General features: G+C 31.6%; 3 protein-coding genes across 6 annotated transcripts in view; 1 reads left to right on the forward strand and 2 right to left on the reverse strand.

Moving 5' to 3' along the window:
* Positions 1 to 128: 128 nt before the first annotated feature.
* Positions 129 to 3157, reverse strand: LOC117179130 (activating signal cointegrator 1). Of its 3 annotated transcripts, none has more exons than XM_033370801.1 (11): positions 3091 to 3157; positions 2619 to 2930; positions 2164 to 2276; positions 1944 to 2068; positions 1774 to 1870; positions 1413 to 1680; positions 1060 to 1342; positions 818 to 978; positions 627 to 748; positions 359 to 550; positions 129 to 288 (listed from the first exon to the last, which is right to left on the reverse strand). In XM_033370801.1, exons 2-11 carry the CDS (start codon positions 2684 to 2686, stop codon positions 200 to 202), a joined length of 1518 nt encoding a protein of 505 aa, XP_033226692.1. In that variant the 5' UTR covers positions 2687 to 2930; positions 3091 to 3157; the 3' UTR covers positions 129 to 199. The 3 variants fall into 3 exon arrangements, with proteins under 3 accessions (XP_033226692.1, XP_033226690.1, XP_033226691.1); XM_033370799.1 differs by having other exon boundaries at positions 1944 to 2080; XM_033370800.1 differs by lacking the exon at positions 3091 to 3157 and having other exon boundaries at positions 1944 to 2080; positions 2619 to 2940.
* A 28-nt stretch (positions 3158 to 3185) lies between these two features.
* Positions 3186 to 7673, forward strand: LOC117179132 (homocysteine-responsive endoplasmic reticulum-resident ubiquitin-like domain member 2 protein). Of its 2 annotated transcripts, none has more exons than XM_033370803.1 (4): positions 3186 to 3956; positions 5648 to 6033; positions 6131 to 6445; positions 6584 to 7673. In XM_033370803.1, the coding sequence occupies exons 1-4, from the start codon at positions 3822 to 3824 to the stop codon at positions 6867 to 6869; spliced, it is 1122 nt and encodes a 373-aa protein (XP_033226694.1). In that variant the 5' UTR covers positions 3186 to 3821; the 3' UTR covers positions 6870 to 7673. The 2 variants fall into 2 exon arrangements, with proteins under 2 accessions (XP_033226694.1, XP_033226695.1); XM_033370804.1 differs by having other exon boundaries at positions 6599 to 7371.
* A 427-nt stretch (positions 7674 to 8100) lies between these two features.
* The window catches only part of LOC117179131 (protein 60A), a 59486-nt gene continuing 51544 nt past the window's right edge, over positions 8101 to 16042 (reverse strand). Inside the window, exons 4-6 of the mRNA XM_033370802.1 lie at positions 11192 to 11389; positions 9958 to 10034; positions 8101 to 9540 (exon numbers count right to left, since the gene is read on the reverse strand). Coding sequence (XP_033226693.1) covers positions 9280 to 9540; positions 9958 to 10034; positions 11192 to 11389 — 536 coding nt within the window. The 3' untranslated portion in view covers positions 8101 to 9279. The remainder of the gene's footprint in view (positions 9541 to 9957; positions 10035 to 11191; positions 11390 to 16042) is intronic.

Below are 16042 nucleotides of genomic sequence, written 5' to 3' on the forward strand. Positions count from 1 at the left end.
TCCTGATTCTCATGGTAATTTTAGTGAAGTACAACCTGAAGCCCCCCCCTCTTGAAACAATCTCTCTTGCATTCGTCCCTCCTAAACATAGTACATAACAAACAAATTAAAGAAAAAGTACACGCACGTATTTATAAAGCAAGGTACTTTATTTTAATGGTGCAACTCGGTCAAAAATAATGAAAAAAAATAACTACAACTAACTGCCGCGCTGAACTAGGCTCGACTTTTTCATGACTCTTTCTAGGGATTTCATAGCAGCACGATGTATTTTTGCATCCAGTTTATCTAAAAACATAAAAAATGGCAATTTCAGAGTCAGGTCATTTTAAAAAGCTTAGACACTGTAGATACTAACAAATTTTGTATTTTCCCTGCATGGGAAATTTGATTGGTAACTGATAACAATCTTCACATATAAACACGTAAGGACTATCGCTTTCTCCATCTGGATACATTTTTCGATATTCCTCTTGAGACAGAACGTCCGTCACGGTTACGCAACCCAACAAACATCCTGTGGGATAATTTTCTGGAAACTTTATGTGCTCTAAAGATGGAAAATAATATTTTCAATTAAAGAATAAATAATGCTTTTTAATATAAATGAGGTTCATGCAGCTAACCATCTTTCAGAACTCTATACTGGTGTTCTAGAGACGATATTTCTTCAGTACTGGGGACTTTGGAAGCAGAAGCTATCCACAATCTGCCTCGATGTGACGAGTACCACGTTCGACCTTCGTGTCTAAAAAGAAAGAAGAAATTGTAGTCTAAGATTATTTAATTTATTAAAAGTGTTATGAGGCTTATTTACGTTTTTATTCCAGCTACGAGAAGAGATGCATAAGGTTGGTGCATACTCAGACAATATCCTTCATCAGTCATTTCCAAATACTCTTTATCCTGGATTCGATTCTTATCACTTATTTTCGGCTTATTGTTGGGATTCTGAGGCCACAGATTTAATTTCACGTACTAAAAAAAACTTTCAATTAGTAATTGGTTAAGTAACCATAAATTTAGAGATCAAATAATTTTAATTATTTTCCCCCTTACAGTTGGTCGGTCGAAGTGTATACTTGGACACGTGTTGCAGCTTTCAAATTCAGAGTGTTCCAAAAAATCATCAATCGTTTCTTCCGGAACGTAAAAATCATCATCGATAACTTCTCGGCCAGCAAAATCTAGCGCGACTTTTCGGTCCAATCGAGAACGGTGTTTCTGAGCTTGAATTTCATCCTCCCGTTTTTTTAATCTTTCTTTTTCGGTCTTTGAAAGCCAGACACTATTTGATTGGTAATAATCACTTTCATCGTCAATCACCTTCGTTCGCTGCGAGCTATAACATAAATTGAAACGTAAATCCTTTGCTTTTTTGTCTTTTAATATTGATGGAAAGTTAATTTTACCTGTTTCGATCAAATTCCAGAAGCCGGTCCAGCTGTTTAACAGAATCTTCGTAACCTTTAGAAGGTTTTTTATCCATAAGTTTATTATACAAATTGTCAGCCTGTTTGGAGTTTGATGCAAGAATTTTTTGTTCCTCTGGCGAACACACCAAATCGCCACAAAATAAACAAGGACCTGCTCCTTGCTGACTACACACTATGTTTCCACAATTGAGACAATTGTTTATAAGAGCATGTTGCTTAGCTTCACAGTTACATCTGTGTCTTCCTAAAAATGAAGTTTAGATTTTATAAAACAACACGGGCATGCAAGAGCTTTTAAATGCAAATACTTTAAACGTAAAATTAATTTTTTCAGTACCTTTCAACAAAACTGTTTCTCTATCACGACCTTCCTGGGAGTAGAGATTAACATATTTGGCTTTCTTTTTCTCTATTTTCTCTGGCTTTGGAGTTTCCTAATTAAATTGAGAAAATTAGCATTGGGCCTACTAAAATATTTTTATTTATAAAGAAAACTGATAATAGTACCGTTGGAGCTTCTTTCACTTTAGTCTTTCCTTTCTTCTTTTCGCTTGGTTTTTGAATGGATTTGAATTGACTCGAATCTTTGTTGGCAGAAGATTTTTTATATCCTATCAAATCTTTAGAGGAAGCTGCAACCGATACTATATTATAATACAAAATTGTGAAGCTTTGTTCTTGGATGGAATTTTTATTTTTCATATTCATAATTATAAGATACGAGAACCTTGTTTTTTCTTGAGCTGGGAGATAAACTGTCTGTGCTTAGAGTTGTCGTAATCTAATAGCGTGTTTAGATATTCATCCAAATCCCTTTCGTTTTCAATTCCCAAAATATATCTGTGATGCGTTTTTAAAAATAATCATAATTATATACTTGTACATATAATAAAAGTTATTGGCAACTTGGAAAGATGATAATTTACATGTTTAATTAGTCAGTACTATGATAAATTGCAACTTTCCAATTTTGGTCAAGTTTAAAATTTGTCAATTTTTGAATTTTACCTATAATTTCCAATTGGAGGTATGGAAATTAAAGTTGGAACAACTGGAATAAACTACGATTTTTTTCATTTTATCATAGGTATTTATTTGAAATTTTAACATTTTTATGTGTCAACACCAAATTCAAAAAGAATAACATATACAAAAAAAATGTTATACTGTGAAAACACCTACTTTGTTAAATCGTCAGGAACCGGAAAATCCAGAATGGTCGACAAATTTTCATGAATCCACTGCTCCATATTTTTAAATTCTCATCACACTTTTTCACATTAATTACGTTAAAAAGACATGTCTCTCGGCATTGCTCATAATACGCCACATCAAAGACAGCCGTGCACATAACCTTAAAAATATCTAAAGCCGCAGAAGAATGGCTGATGGGTCGAGAGGGCCAAGGCAGAGAAACAAAATATCCAGGAAAGTACCAACCGAAATGATCAAATTTTTCGTAACATTGAAAATGATCTTTCATCAATTTCTGAACTGGAATATGAAAATGTCTGCATTTCAAATAAATTCTGTAAAGTATGGAATTATTTAAATTAGGATTTCTTTAATTGTTTCCTTATTTAAAAAAGGATAATAAAAAGGATAAAAAGTACTGGGTCCTTGAAAATATGCATGACGTCCCTGATATACAAACTTCGGCAATTTCCGTGATGAAGTATAGAAACATCGGAGACAATCCATGACAATCGGAGAGAAGGCCGATCTTCCCGATTTCGATTTAGGTGTATTGTGCAGATACAATTTTCATTACATTTTTTTGCAATCTGATACATGCCCGAGTTTAGTAGTTTTTATTAGTAAAGAAATAATAGATTTAAGCAAAAATTCGTTATCATACACAATTTCCCATTCGATATTCGAGAAAGTGCTGTTTTTTGGACATATTGACGGCTGTTTTGTGAGTCAGTGTTCTGGTTGCTATCTTCAGCTTTATTCAGCTTCAGCCAATGGCGATACGCCGAATATCTTTTCCGTCTTTCCCGTGATGTCGCATTATGTATAATGTATGTGTGTATGGATCACGAGCAGATAGCGTGTACACGTTCCGTGTATTTACGTGCGGATAGAGGAACATACGAGTTTATACTTTTTGATTCGTGGCGTGGACGTTAGCTCACTGGTTTATTTCACATTCTGCCGTAAAGTAAACAAAAGGATAGATTTCTCGATCAGTCGTCGAATTTTGGAGCAGATGGTGATTTCTTTGTGAAATTGGATTTTTACGTTTAGGTTCAAGAAAGTAGCAAAGAGGGATAAATTTATTAGTAAAAATTAATGTCAATCAGCCTGGGCTGATTATCGCTGTTTTCGTCTGACTCGTGTGTAATCATTCGAAACGACCAAGAGATTGGAAACCTCGCGAAAATGGAAACTGCTGGTGTGAGATTAATCATTAAGGCCCCGAATCAGCAGATCGAAGACCAAATTATAAGCTGCGAACTCGGCTGGACTATTCGCAAACTCAAAGATTACTTGGCCGAAGTTTATCCGAGTAAACCGGTAAAAGGACTTTTTTTATTCGATTTCTTTTTTTTTTTATGTTCTCAACTTTTCTTATGTGTTCAAATGTATTACGTCAGTTTTATTTTTGTAGAAAAGGATTTTTGCAAATGACATTTTACATTTAAGGTTATGCAAAACCTCGTAACATATATCTTTTATAATTTAGATTTTTTGCCCTGCTAAAAAAATAAAAGTAGGTTACCAAAAAAAAGAAAATGATTTCATACCGCAAGTAGGCAAACTATTTACTGATTTTTATATTTTTTACATTTCGTATTTCGCATTGGAATTAAAAGAGGGGATTGCTAGAGAATCCTGGTTTAAAAATGGAACAATTCCGAGATATATTCATTGTTATTAATTGTTTTTCATCCCGATCCTAATCTTACAGCAAAATCGCTCAAGCGGGCTCACTTTTTCCAGTTGTTTAAAACGTTACATGAACTTTTATTTTTTATGCTTTCTACGCTTATCGGATGTGCAAAAATGATTAACGAACAAAACTATTTTCAAAAAGAAGTATAATTTATGTCTAATTCGTTTTGAAAACTCATAACAAATTTTTTGCCCCAAAATCGTGACTACTGACCATTACCTTGATAACACTCCAGAACCCCGATACCATTTTTTTACAATTGTTAGAACGTGGGGAATTCCGAACCTAATATTTTTTATTTTAACGATTTGATGTTTAAACACTATCAGATTTAATGCTTTGCATGCTTTTAAATAAATATCTTTTTACCATAAATTGAAATTCTAATGATTGAAAAAAGTGCATTCAAAGTTATGTAATAAGTTGAACTAAACCTTAACACAAAAAATGTTGTATCTCTTCATATGTTAAAGAGATTAACCCTCTGATGGCGCACATTACCTGGCGTCCCGTTCATGGCGCACTGAGTCTGTTGGCACCCATAACTTATTTCAGAGATAAAAACTGTTTAAAATACATATATTTAACTTTTCAGGAGTGAAATAAAATCTCAATAATGTCAGAAGTACAGCTGTGCAAGTTTGGTGTTGATATTTTAAATAGGCACAAGATAGTACAATTTTAAACAAAAATGATCGAAAATGGAAAAAATCGCGTTTTTTTTGGGTATTTCCTTAAAATTGTGTGAAATTAAAAAAATCATAGTGATTCATAAACTGTATGCTTCCAACTGTAAGGTAGTGTTATCAGTTGTTTTGTCGTAAAAAAAAGTATACTTATTTTTCAAATTTGAAGATTGAGAATATATAACCATAACGGGCTTCAAATGCTTATAACTCGAATAGATGCAGACTACTGAATAGGGTCACATGCTTGAAAATTAGGCCTTATTTTTTTCCTAATTTAGCGATCCCTACCCCCACTCCCTTCTTCATATCTTTTTCACAATTTCACTTTTATACTATCTCTGGGTGGCTACATACCCAGGGCACCATCAGAGGGTTAACAAGGAAAAAAAAAATGCTAATAACTTTTAAAAACACACCATTTATTATAATCCACAATTTTTTTTAATACTTTATTTTGTAAATCCATTATTTAAAAACCTGTAAAAAAATAAGATGTTAACCATTTCGAATTATGATATTTAATATTTTGAAAACTTGAAAAATTTGCGCTACTTTTTGCTTTTCCTAGTCCCAATCCCACAAACCCAAAAAATTAATATGACACGAAATATATTGTGTTTTAGAAAACGAAAGATCAGAAACTGATATACTCGGGTCAGCTCTTGAAGGACTCTGTTTATTTAAAAGATGTGTTGAGATCGTACGAGGACACTGAAGATCAGCCTTTTACGGTGCACTTGGTTTGTGCAACAAACAAAATGGACACTGAAAAGAAACCTGAAAAGTCCACGAAGGAAGCACCAGAAAGTACAAAAGCATCTAGTTCTCCTGAACAAAATCCTCCAGATTCTAGGCGAGATCGGCTTGACGCTGCAGCCCAGGAAACTATAAACACCCAACCAACTGCTCAAGTTTATTCGACACATTCGTTGTATGGCCAATTAAATACTCAACAAATCGCCTGGATGCAACAAGTCTACACTCATTATTTAACACAATACATGCAGCTGTAAGTTTCTTTGACTTTGTTTTAATTTCACTTTACTTGCTTGACTTTTCATTGTTTATTTTGTTCAATACTCATTTTTAGTTTTGTCATTTTCCAGGATGGCAGCCCAGGGTATTCAAGTGCCGAATAGTGTACCTTATATGCAAACGAATCCAAATTTGAATAATTTAGTCAACAACAATGCCAACAATAATAACATTAATCCAAACGAGGAGGTTGAACAGCCAAGGCAAGTGCCACAAGACGCTGCTGATTTAGGAGCAGGAGATGAAGCTGGAGGCTTGTTGAATCGTGATTGGCTGGACTTTTTCTATATGCTCTCCAGAATAGTTGTTCTCTTCAGCATCGTCTACTTTTACTCTTCTCCAATCAGATTTCTCATCGTAGCTTTCCTCGGATTCGCCATGTATCTGTAAGTAGCATTTCTTCAACTATATATATATATTTTTCGATTTCTCTTATATTTGAGGTTTGCATAAGAAACAAAAAATGGTTAAGTATCCTTATTATCCAACTTTTTTCAGCCTTTTTGTTATATGTAATAGATTAGTGTTTCATTTTGCAGATATCAGGGTGGCTTCTTCAGGGTTCATCCAGTTTTTTTACCGGAAAATAACAACGCCCGGCAGGATAATAACAACCAATTGGCACAAAATGAAGCAGCTGGACAGGGTGTAGCTCCACAAGAAGTTCAAGAAACTGGGATGGAGAATGAAGGAAGGACGAACCCAAACGAAGAAAATGAAACTGCAAGACCCGGAGCTTTAGCCTTTACTTGGTCCTTTTTTAGTTCGTTTTTTGCTTCTCTTATTCCCGACCAGCCAAACATCCTGTAAGGTTGTTTAAATTCGTCATTCCTTCGGGGGACTAGCAAGCTTTACTCATCTTTTACTCTAGAGGCCATTTGTAAGACTTGAAACACTTGTTTCAAAAACTCATTAAAGGTTTCCAAATATATGTGATTGTTTCAGAAATATTAGGAGTAACTTTTATTGCGTTTTTGCATATTGTATATAAAATCGTTAGAAAGATGTATATTTTTTATCTAGAAAATACTGCGCTGTCTGCGTTGTTTAATCACGTTTAAGTCCAATTCAAATTTTCTGGTTGATGTAATAATTGCAGGATGATAATTATTCATAGTAATAATATAACTGTTTCTGGGTTATTGACGTACTATTTTAAATTGTTTTGTTTTGGACGTAGAGAGCAGAACGTGTAATTCTTAAGTGTCACTTTCGAGAAGTGAAATATTTTTCATGTCTGTCGAGACACTAAAAAGAAAACAACGACGCGAAATACACGCTGTGCTTGTAAATATAATATTGTCTGTTGAGCCTAGTCTGTTCACTTTGTGATTCTCGACAAAGTCATAAAATAGTGAGGCTATCACCAAACATTGAAACTGATACAATAACTGTGTTGTACCGAGGCGTATTAAACCCTGTGATTTGTATCATTCGTATATATAGCGAGCTTTGTAAAAAAGCTGACTTTTGTATGTAAATCTATGTATTGGATATATATTATTAGCTCAAGGTCACGTAATCTTTCTGTATTTACACCGATAAATTAAACTATTCTCAATTTCCGTAAACGAAAGTGTATATAAGGACAAATAAAAGTCAAATTCTTGAAAATAGTTTTTATAAATCAATTCCTTCAAATAGGGTATATGAGCATCGGAAAAATGTCGTTTTTAAAAAATAAAAACTCGCTGCGATTATTCAGGAACACTGTCAGTTGTTAAGTATTTGATAAGAACCACACAAAATGGTTTAGTTTCTGGAGGTCGCAACTGAATTAATATTTATAGTTGGAATTTTTTGTCGGCATTTTAAGCATTTGAAATAAAAAATTAGCACGTTTAATATCCACAAATTTTAAATTAAAACAGTCAATAATGTACAAACCTCTTATAATTTGATCAAGTTTATTTCGTTCAAGGGCCTCAAATCTCCCAATTTTACATTAAATTATTAATTAATTTTTTTTTATTTAATGACGGATAAAAAAAGATTCAACTTAAAATACAAAGCATAAATTTCTTAAATATAAAGTACGTTATTTAACGTATGTACAGACATTTATTTACATTATTGGTACAAAATTTGCATCAGTATTGCCACGGATTTTATACCTGCTTATTACTTAAGATATGCTTGCACCTTTACGAGCAACATTCGTACTTTTAACCGCATTTTTTCACTCTTTATCATTCTTAAAAAATTCGTACAAAACGCAATTTAATACACCGCACGTTTGAATGTATTTTACACACATTTATAAATAACTTACGCCTAAACGATACGTTAGTCGACATAATATGTATGTTATCAGGTGATGAAGAAATGAAATGTAAATGTGTTTTTGTCATAAGCTTTGCTAGATAAAATATTTTTTGAAATCATTCGATTAAGAAAAAGAAATTATTTAAAAAAAAAACATATTTTTCTTTGTCCATAACATTCATTCTTGACTAAACTAATTAAAATTGAATCAGCTCACCACAATAATGTTAAATTCGCATTTCCTATTTCTCTATCAATACCATGGCTGGGAAAATGAAAAATGCAAGTTGACGTAATCTCGTTAATTATTCATTATTTGCCTTTCTGACATTTTTCAATTTTTTTATTTGAGCTTTGTTTTGAATTTGTGACTCAACGCTGATCGACGGCGATATCGACTTCTTTTTCTCGTATGTTTAATGTAAATTCGTGTAAGTTTTCTAACATATTCAAGAGAGATATATCACATATCAAAATTCAAAACAGATATCCTTCAAAATTGAAAATGTGTATCTAACGCAATGATCAAATTATCGTTGATGAAAAACAGGTAAAAATATCTTTATAATAATGGAATGTCAAGTCTCAACGAAGTTTAAATGTATTTTCTTTCATCAAAGACAAATTCTAAGCCTTGAGTATTTTTCTTCACAGTGTTAAAAGTTGCGTCTACTAAAAAGGTCTAGAATAATTTTCAAAACTAGTAGAAAGTTTTAAAATGTTCTTCAACTGAAGAAATTTACTAATTAGCTCATTCATAATACAGCCAGAATCAAAATATATATAAAATTGAAATTTCTTTTAGAATCCTTATTTTTTGAGATAAAATATTGCTTAATTAACTAAATTTGATCAATTATACGTAAACTACTTGATATGTACACTTTAAACTTTATTTTATCTCGAAAGTCAAGGATTACCTTCGTTTAGTTTATATAAGAGTCACTAATTTTTTTCAATGACAACCGCAACTTTTCACAACCATGTTTTTGTATTTTTTTAGAATTACATTACTCTCGTCGAGAAAATAGAGGACGGATATCGCGGAGAGTTTCGTAGGTGCGCAACAAGGCTTTGGAACTTTGCCAGGATTTACAAGATGCACAAGAGTTTGAACTATGGCATGATTTGTCGCATTCATATGAGCATTTAGAGGAAAATTACATTCTCCGCTGCAGTAGTACGCATCGTAGCCGTCAGGAGCGATAATCCAGTCCTGGAAAATATAAAATTTTAATATAAATATATAGATATATCTTTTTTTTCATAAACTATTTACGAAGTCCTCAGCGGAAATGTATTTTCAAAATAAAACACAAGAAATTACAATAAAGTAAAATAATATGAAAATTGTATTTTTTTATAATTTGTTCGATACTTTACCAAAATTTTAAATGTATTATTTTTTATTGTAAAAATTAATTTTCACAAGGCATCGTTAATATTTCTTCTCAAGTGGGCAAAATACAGGTTATCTTAATTATTTCTATAGAAAACCACTTATTTCAATATTGATAAACTACTTACGAATAAAAACGTTGACACTTTTTGAATTAGTCAAATGTTACAATTTCCGATTTACTTGATTTAAAATAGATTCTGTGAAAAGAAATAATAAATTAATTACAATTACCTGCCACTGCAGATCCCTGAAGCTAACATAGAGGGTCTGTATTTTGCAGGTTCTGGTGTTGGTTTGCGTGGCTGGATCTGAAAATAGTCGATAGATTAGAACATGTCGCAATACTAAATTTTTGAAAAATACGAAATTTTCACGAGTGGAAATGGAAAAATATTAATTATTGTATGAAAGAGAAGACAATACAATATTTAAAACTTGATAATAGAAATAATACTGAAAATTATTTTCTTTCTTTAAAAACGTTATTTTTTTTCAAAAATGAGATAATTTTGCGAAAAAGAAATATTTTGTACAGAGATTTACGTATTTTTAAAGGAAATTATAACATTTCCATGATTTAATTAATTTAGAGACAAAAGGCGTTGAAAAATAACTCTCTTAACAAAAATTGTTTCTTTTAATTTGAAAATTAAATTTTAAGATTCAAAGAGTGATATCTAATTAGAAAAAAGATCGACGCGTCTTTGAATATTTTATTATTAATAAATTCAGGAATTTATTAGATACAAGTGTCGTTCACGTAGAAGTAGATAAGGCGGGTTTTGGTCAGCCTCGCAAGTAGATTTTCCTGTCCACTGTAAGACTAGATTAAAGACATGTACCAGTCTGCCACGTGACCAATTCTTTTAAACAAACTTGTCATGAATTATTTATCAGAATGGATTTTCCATGCCGTACTCGGGAAAGGGTAAACAAGACGAACCTCTGATATAGGAAATCCATTCAACTTATTAGTTATAGTTTATGAGTAAGTTCGTTTAAGATAAATAATCACGTGATAGTCTGATACATACCATTAGGGGAATTTTAAATTATTTAATTTTAAGTTTGCTTCAAAATTAGAGTCTATTATACATTTTTAACACTCCTGCAAAAAAATTTATTGTTTCAATTTGGAAATAAAAATCTTTTTAATACTTTACGATGCTTAAAATAATTGGATTTGGATGATTTAAAAAGTATATTTAATATGTTTACAATTAACTTGCAATCAATTCTGAATCTGTATTATATTTAAACAACTGAATACAAATTTTTCAAGTTTTTATTGAGAGATGACATATATGTTTCCGATTTCAATTTAAAGATGTGTTTTCTTTAAAAAACTTGAAAGTTAAAATTGTCCAATTTGATATTTCTCAGTTTAAAATTTAGTTTGAAAGTTTTCTGGGTTTTAAATACAAATTGGTCCTGATATTATCTTTTCATCATGAAAAAGTGTTACCTATATAAGGATTAGTATTTCGAATATCGAAACTTGAAGATTCGCTCAGCCTTTTTCTTCCAGCTCCAGCATCACGTTTCTGTCTGATCTTTCTTTCTCGAACTCCAGAACTCTTGAAATATCCTACCATAAATGGTTGCTTATCAGCATCTCCTTTAAATCCTACAATGCCCACGTCTTCTGGCTTCATTTCATGCACTAAGAAATAAAGTTTTAGGTGTTATTAACTGTGATATATATATATATATATATATATACATATTTATAGAGGAGAGTACTCGAATATGAGATATTCTTGTAATATGAGAAAGCGGGCTATCAGCTAAACTAAGAGACCCACTCTGTTGGTTCTATCATTAACTTTTGGCCCTTGAAGAAAGAGTAATTCCGTGGTTTTTCATTGTACAGGTCAGGCATAGTAAGTGCATAGTTGCACGGTGTGGTTCTCATAATATGAGATACCTGTGGTTTTAATAACACTGTGGCTGCGCGGGGGAAATTGGTTACAAAAGTGTTTGTGACTACTGCAAAAACTAAATATATCTAAATAGCAGTAAGTTTATACTTCAGAAACATAGAATGAAGGTTTTCATTAAAAATAATACTTTATTTTGCATTTTATTAGCTATTTCCTGGGGTATCTCATATTATGAGAATAGTTTGGCGAGTTTGGAAAAAGCACTTTTTTACATTTTTTGTATTTTCAGCATAAAAAAAGTTGTTAATACAATTTTTTATTTGAGCTTCTTATGACAAACTAAATTTCCTTTAAAATCACCTATATTATTTTTAAATTCAGTACATAGAATTCCGACAATCACGCCAAACAGAGTTGGTATCTCATATTTGGGTACTATCCTCTATATATGAAACTTCTCAGGTAAACCCGGTTTTTCGTCACAGCCACGGACTAAAGAGAACCTAGGTAGGCCCCCTCAGATTTTCTTAGTCTTGACCTATGTTGTAGTACTCGAAAAACTAAGCGACAATTATTTTTTCTTACGTGCCCAAAATGGTTTTTAGGGCGTAAAACCCACCCCCGAAAAGTATGGTACCAAACAATCATTTAATTGTTTCACATATTGGAGTGATATCTTTCACAATGGTAGAAAATTGAAAAATTTTCTCATAATGGGAGATAAAAAATATAATTTACTCAAATTGGTCAAAACTTTTTAGGGGGTGAACTGCCTCAAAACTATTTTTGATTACACCAAAAATTGCTAAACAGGCATGATTTAAACCCAAAAAATGTGGAAAAATATATGTTTCATGCAACAATAAAATAAGGTTTACGTATTTTTTCATTTTCACGAGAAATAATTCATAAGGGATAACCACCCTTAAGTGTATTTTATTATATTCCTGCAAAGTAAAGTAAGTTTCAAGTACAAAAACGAGCAGACAAATTTCTTCACAAAAAAGGTTTAAGAATGCAAATTTCTAAATTGAGTGAAAAAAATATATGGGGGTAAACTAACCCAAAAGAATTTACGGTTATATAAGAAAATTACCAAATAGGTGTAAATTGAAGCTGAAAAATCTGAAAAAATATGTGTGTCACGCGATATTAAAATAAAGTTAACGTATTTTTGCATTTTTCTGAGAATTTACTTTGTAGAGGGTTACCACCCGTAAGGAAATTTTATTATGTTTTTGTGAACTAAAGTATTTTTGCGAACGAAATCGAAACGGAAAATTTTCTGACAATAAGAGGTAAAAAATGTGGATTTTTCAATTTAGTCAAAAGTTTTATGGGAAAAGTCTACCAGTTTCTCAAATTCCTATGGTTTTTCTGCAATTTAACCACTTTTAAACCAGGAGTACTTGAAAAAGATGTGATACCTTGTTGAAGATAATTGACGATGTACTCATTTTCTTGTATACTCGCAACTTCTTTTGGGGTAGTTTACCCCCATAGATTTTTTGACTAAATTGAGGAATTTACATTTTTTAACCATCTTTGTGAAGACATTTTTCTGCTGGATTTTGTACGTGAAACTTAGTTTATTTTGCAGGAATATAATAAAATGCACTTAAGGGTGATTCCCCTTTAAAAATTAATTTCTCGTGAAAATGCAAAAATATGTAAACTTTATTTCATTATTGCATGCAACCTTTATTTTTTGCAGATTTTTCGGGTAGAATTCATGCCTGTTTATTAATTTTTGGTGTAATCAAAAATAATTTTGGTGTAGTTCACCCCCCTAAACAATTTTCAAATTTTTTTAAAAATTACATTTTTGATCTCTCATTATGAGGAAATTTTTCCAATTGCTTCCATTGTAAAATATACCGCTCATATCTAAAACAATTTAATAGGTATTTCGTACCATACTTTTCGGGGTTGGTTTTTACACCCTAAAACCATTTTGGGCACGTAAGAAAGAAAAAATACATGTCGCTTATTTTTTCAAGTACTACAACATATGTCAGAACGAAAAAATTCGAAGGGGGGCACCTACCTAGGTTCCCCTGTAACCCACACTGTTAGAAATTTTGGGAAAATACCGACACATTTAAGATACAAAAAGAACTGAAATTTACGAAATTAGATTGCTGAAAATGAAATTCCGTAACTTTTATAGTAAATTTACTAAATTTGTATTTAACTTCAGAAGCGGTTTCTAAAAATTGCGTATATTTTCCTAAATTTCCTAAATGGTAACAGAAATATAAGTTATCGAGACGTAAAGAAATGCGCAGTTGCGTGCGCATTCCTCGCTCCTCGAGCCCGTGCGGCTAGCACGCACTATATTGGTGGAAATCGGCGTGTTCGAAAATTTTTGTTATGATTTGTTACGAAAGAGCGGCATTTAATGCTCGAACATAATTTTTCGGAACATCACACGCTGAACAAACCTGGTGAGTAAAAACGAACCTGGCTAACAACCATTTTTTTTTAAGTCAGGGATTTTGATTGGTTAGGAAAACTGTCAAGTAAAATAAATAAAAAAACTTTCAATTTTAATTTAAAATTATTTTATTTTATTTTGTTTAGCAAAAAAGATTTTAGATTAAAAATGTTACAAGTTTACGATTTTGCTCTTTGAATATTAATATGGTCAGGGAAAACGAAAAATTGACCAGTGGGAAATTAGACAAAATTAAAAATAAAGTTTTGCAGTAACCCCGGTATAATATTCTTCTAATTGATTAATTGCCCTTGTACTTATATTTATTTTTTTTAGTGGCTTTCTCCATAATATTACCTTTTTAGTTATAAATTTTATTATTTGTTTGAAAATTTATCAATTTTGTTGAAGGGACATCCTTTCTGGCCGAAAATTCAATTTTTGTATTGAAAATTCAACTAGTTTCATAGAAAATTGACTTATTTTTTTAATCTTATATTTCAATGCTAAAAAGTCAAACAAAAATCGTTTTTGGTTGAAAATTCATATTTTTGTGTAGAAAATGCAACTATTCTCATAGACCATTTTTTCCACAAAGTTGCCCTTTTTTATTAAAATTTTAACTGTTTCGTTCAAACATTGTATTTTTGGGTTAAAAATTCTAGTATAATTTTCATAGAAGATTTAATTCTTGTGGAAAACTTATATTTTGATATTAAAATGTCAAAATAAAGTCCTTTTCGGATGAAAATTAAATTAATTTTTTTAATTTGTATTTTTGATTTAAAATTCATTCGTTTTAGTAGAAATTTCATCTTTCTTGGGTAAAAATGCTAATTTTTGCTTAAAAGTTAATCTCTTCTCTGTTTGAGGATACAAATGTTTTCGTTGAAAATGTTGGTTGAATCACTTTTGAAAGAAATAATTTTTTTAGGCAGCATTCGTATTTTGGTTGAAAATTAATTTCTTTGGTTGAAGGTTTAGCTATTTTCCTACAAATTAATGTTTTTGCTGAAAAGTTATATTTTCTGTTTGAAAATTCAACGTTTTACAAAAATATTACATACGAATATTACTTATAAAAAATAAAATAACATGTTGTATACATTTTGTGAGTTAATTTCTCTAAAAGTGTAATGAATAGAGACATTATTGTTGGTTCCTTAATTTCAATATAAATTTGCTGTTACCGTTGCTGAAACTTCTGTTACAGTTTCGGAAAACTTATAAACGGTTTCTGCATAAAGCTCTAATGACGCGTCTCTGAAAATTCCTATAGAAATTTCTAACAGTGCAGGCCGAAATATGATATATAGTTTAAAAATAGTTTGAAGTTTTATATATAATATTCATTTGTTTTATACAAAAAATGTATAAGACAAATGAATATTATATATATAACACTTCACGCTATGTATTGGGGTCTGAAATCATTACGTCAGAAGGGGGATTCAAATAAAGATGGCCGGCGACAACGGGGTCACTTTGCAATTGATACATTGCGTTGTTAGTGAATTTTAATCGTTTTCCGTGCTTAGTATGTCAAAGATGGCGCTCAGCATTGCTGAAATTTGCAAATGTACGTTATCCACTCCTTCGTGTACAAATTTTGTAGAAGGAGAAAAGGTGTTACCAGCTGGACATATATTATTTTATGTAAAACAGCAGGATGATGAAACGAGCATAAAGTTACACGGAAAGAAATTTCGGAAAGCCGCTTTACTACGACCGAGCATGCAAATTCAGCACAGGCCTAGTGCAGCGGCACGCTTTCGTTTGGGTGAACGGCGCGCCCGTTTTGGGAGAACTCACCCGAACTGGCAGAGATTACTTGTACCGAGTTTAAGGAGCGCTGTTGCACTGAAAATGAAAACGTAGACGTCCCGCATGAAATTGTACAATAGATCTTTTTAAAACTTTTCTCTTTAATTTTGATGTGATTACCTCAAGTAACTATATTACTACACTTATTCAAGCCAGGATCGCATCAATGTTA

This window comes from Belonocnema kinseyi, chromosome 8, assembly GCF_010883055.1.
Source record: "Belonocnema kinseyi isolate 2016_QV_RU_SX_M_011 chromosome 8, B_treatae_v1, whole genome shotgun sequence".
Taxonomy (NCBI): Eukaryota; Metazoa; Arthropoda; class Insecta; order Hymenoptera; family Cynipidae; genus Belonocnema; species Belonocnema kinseyi.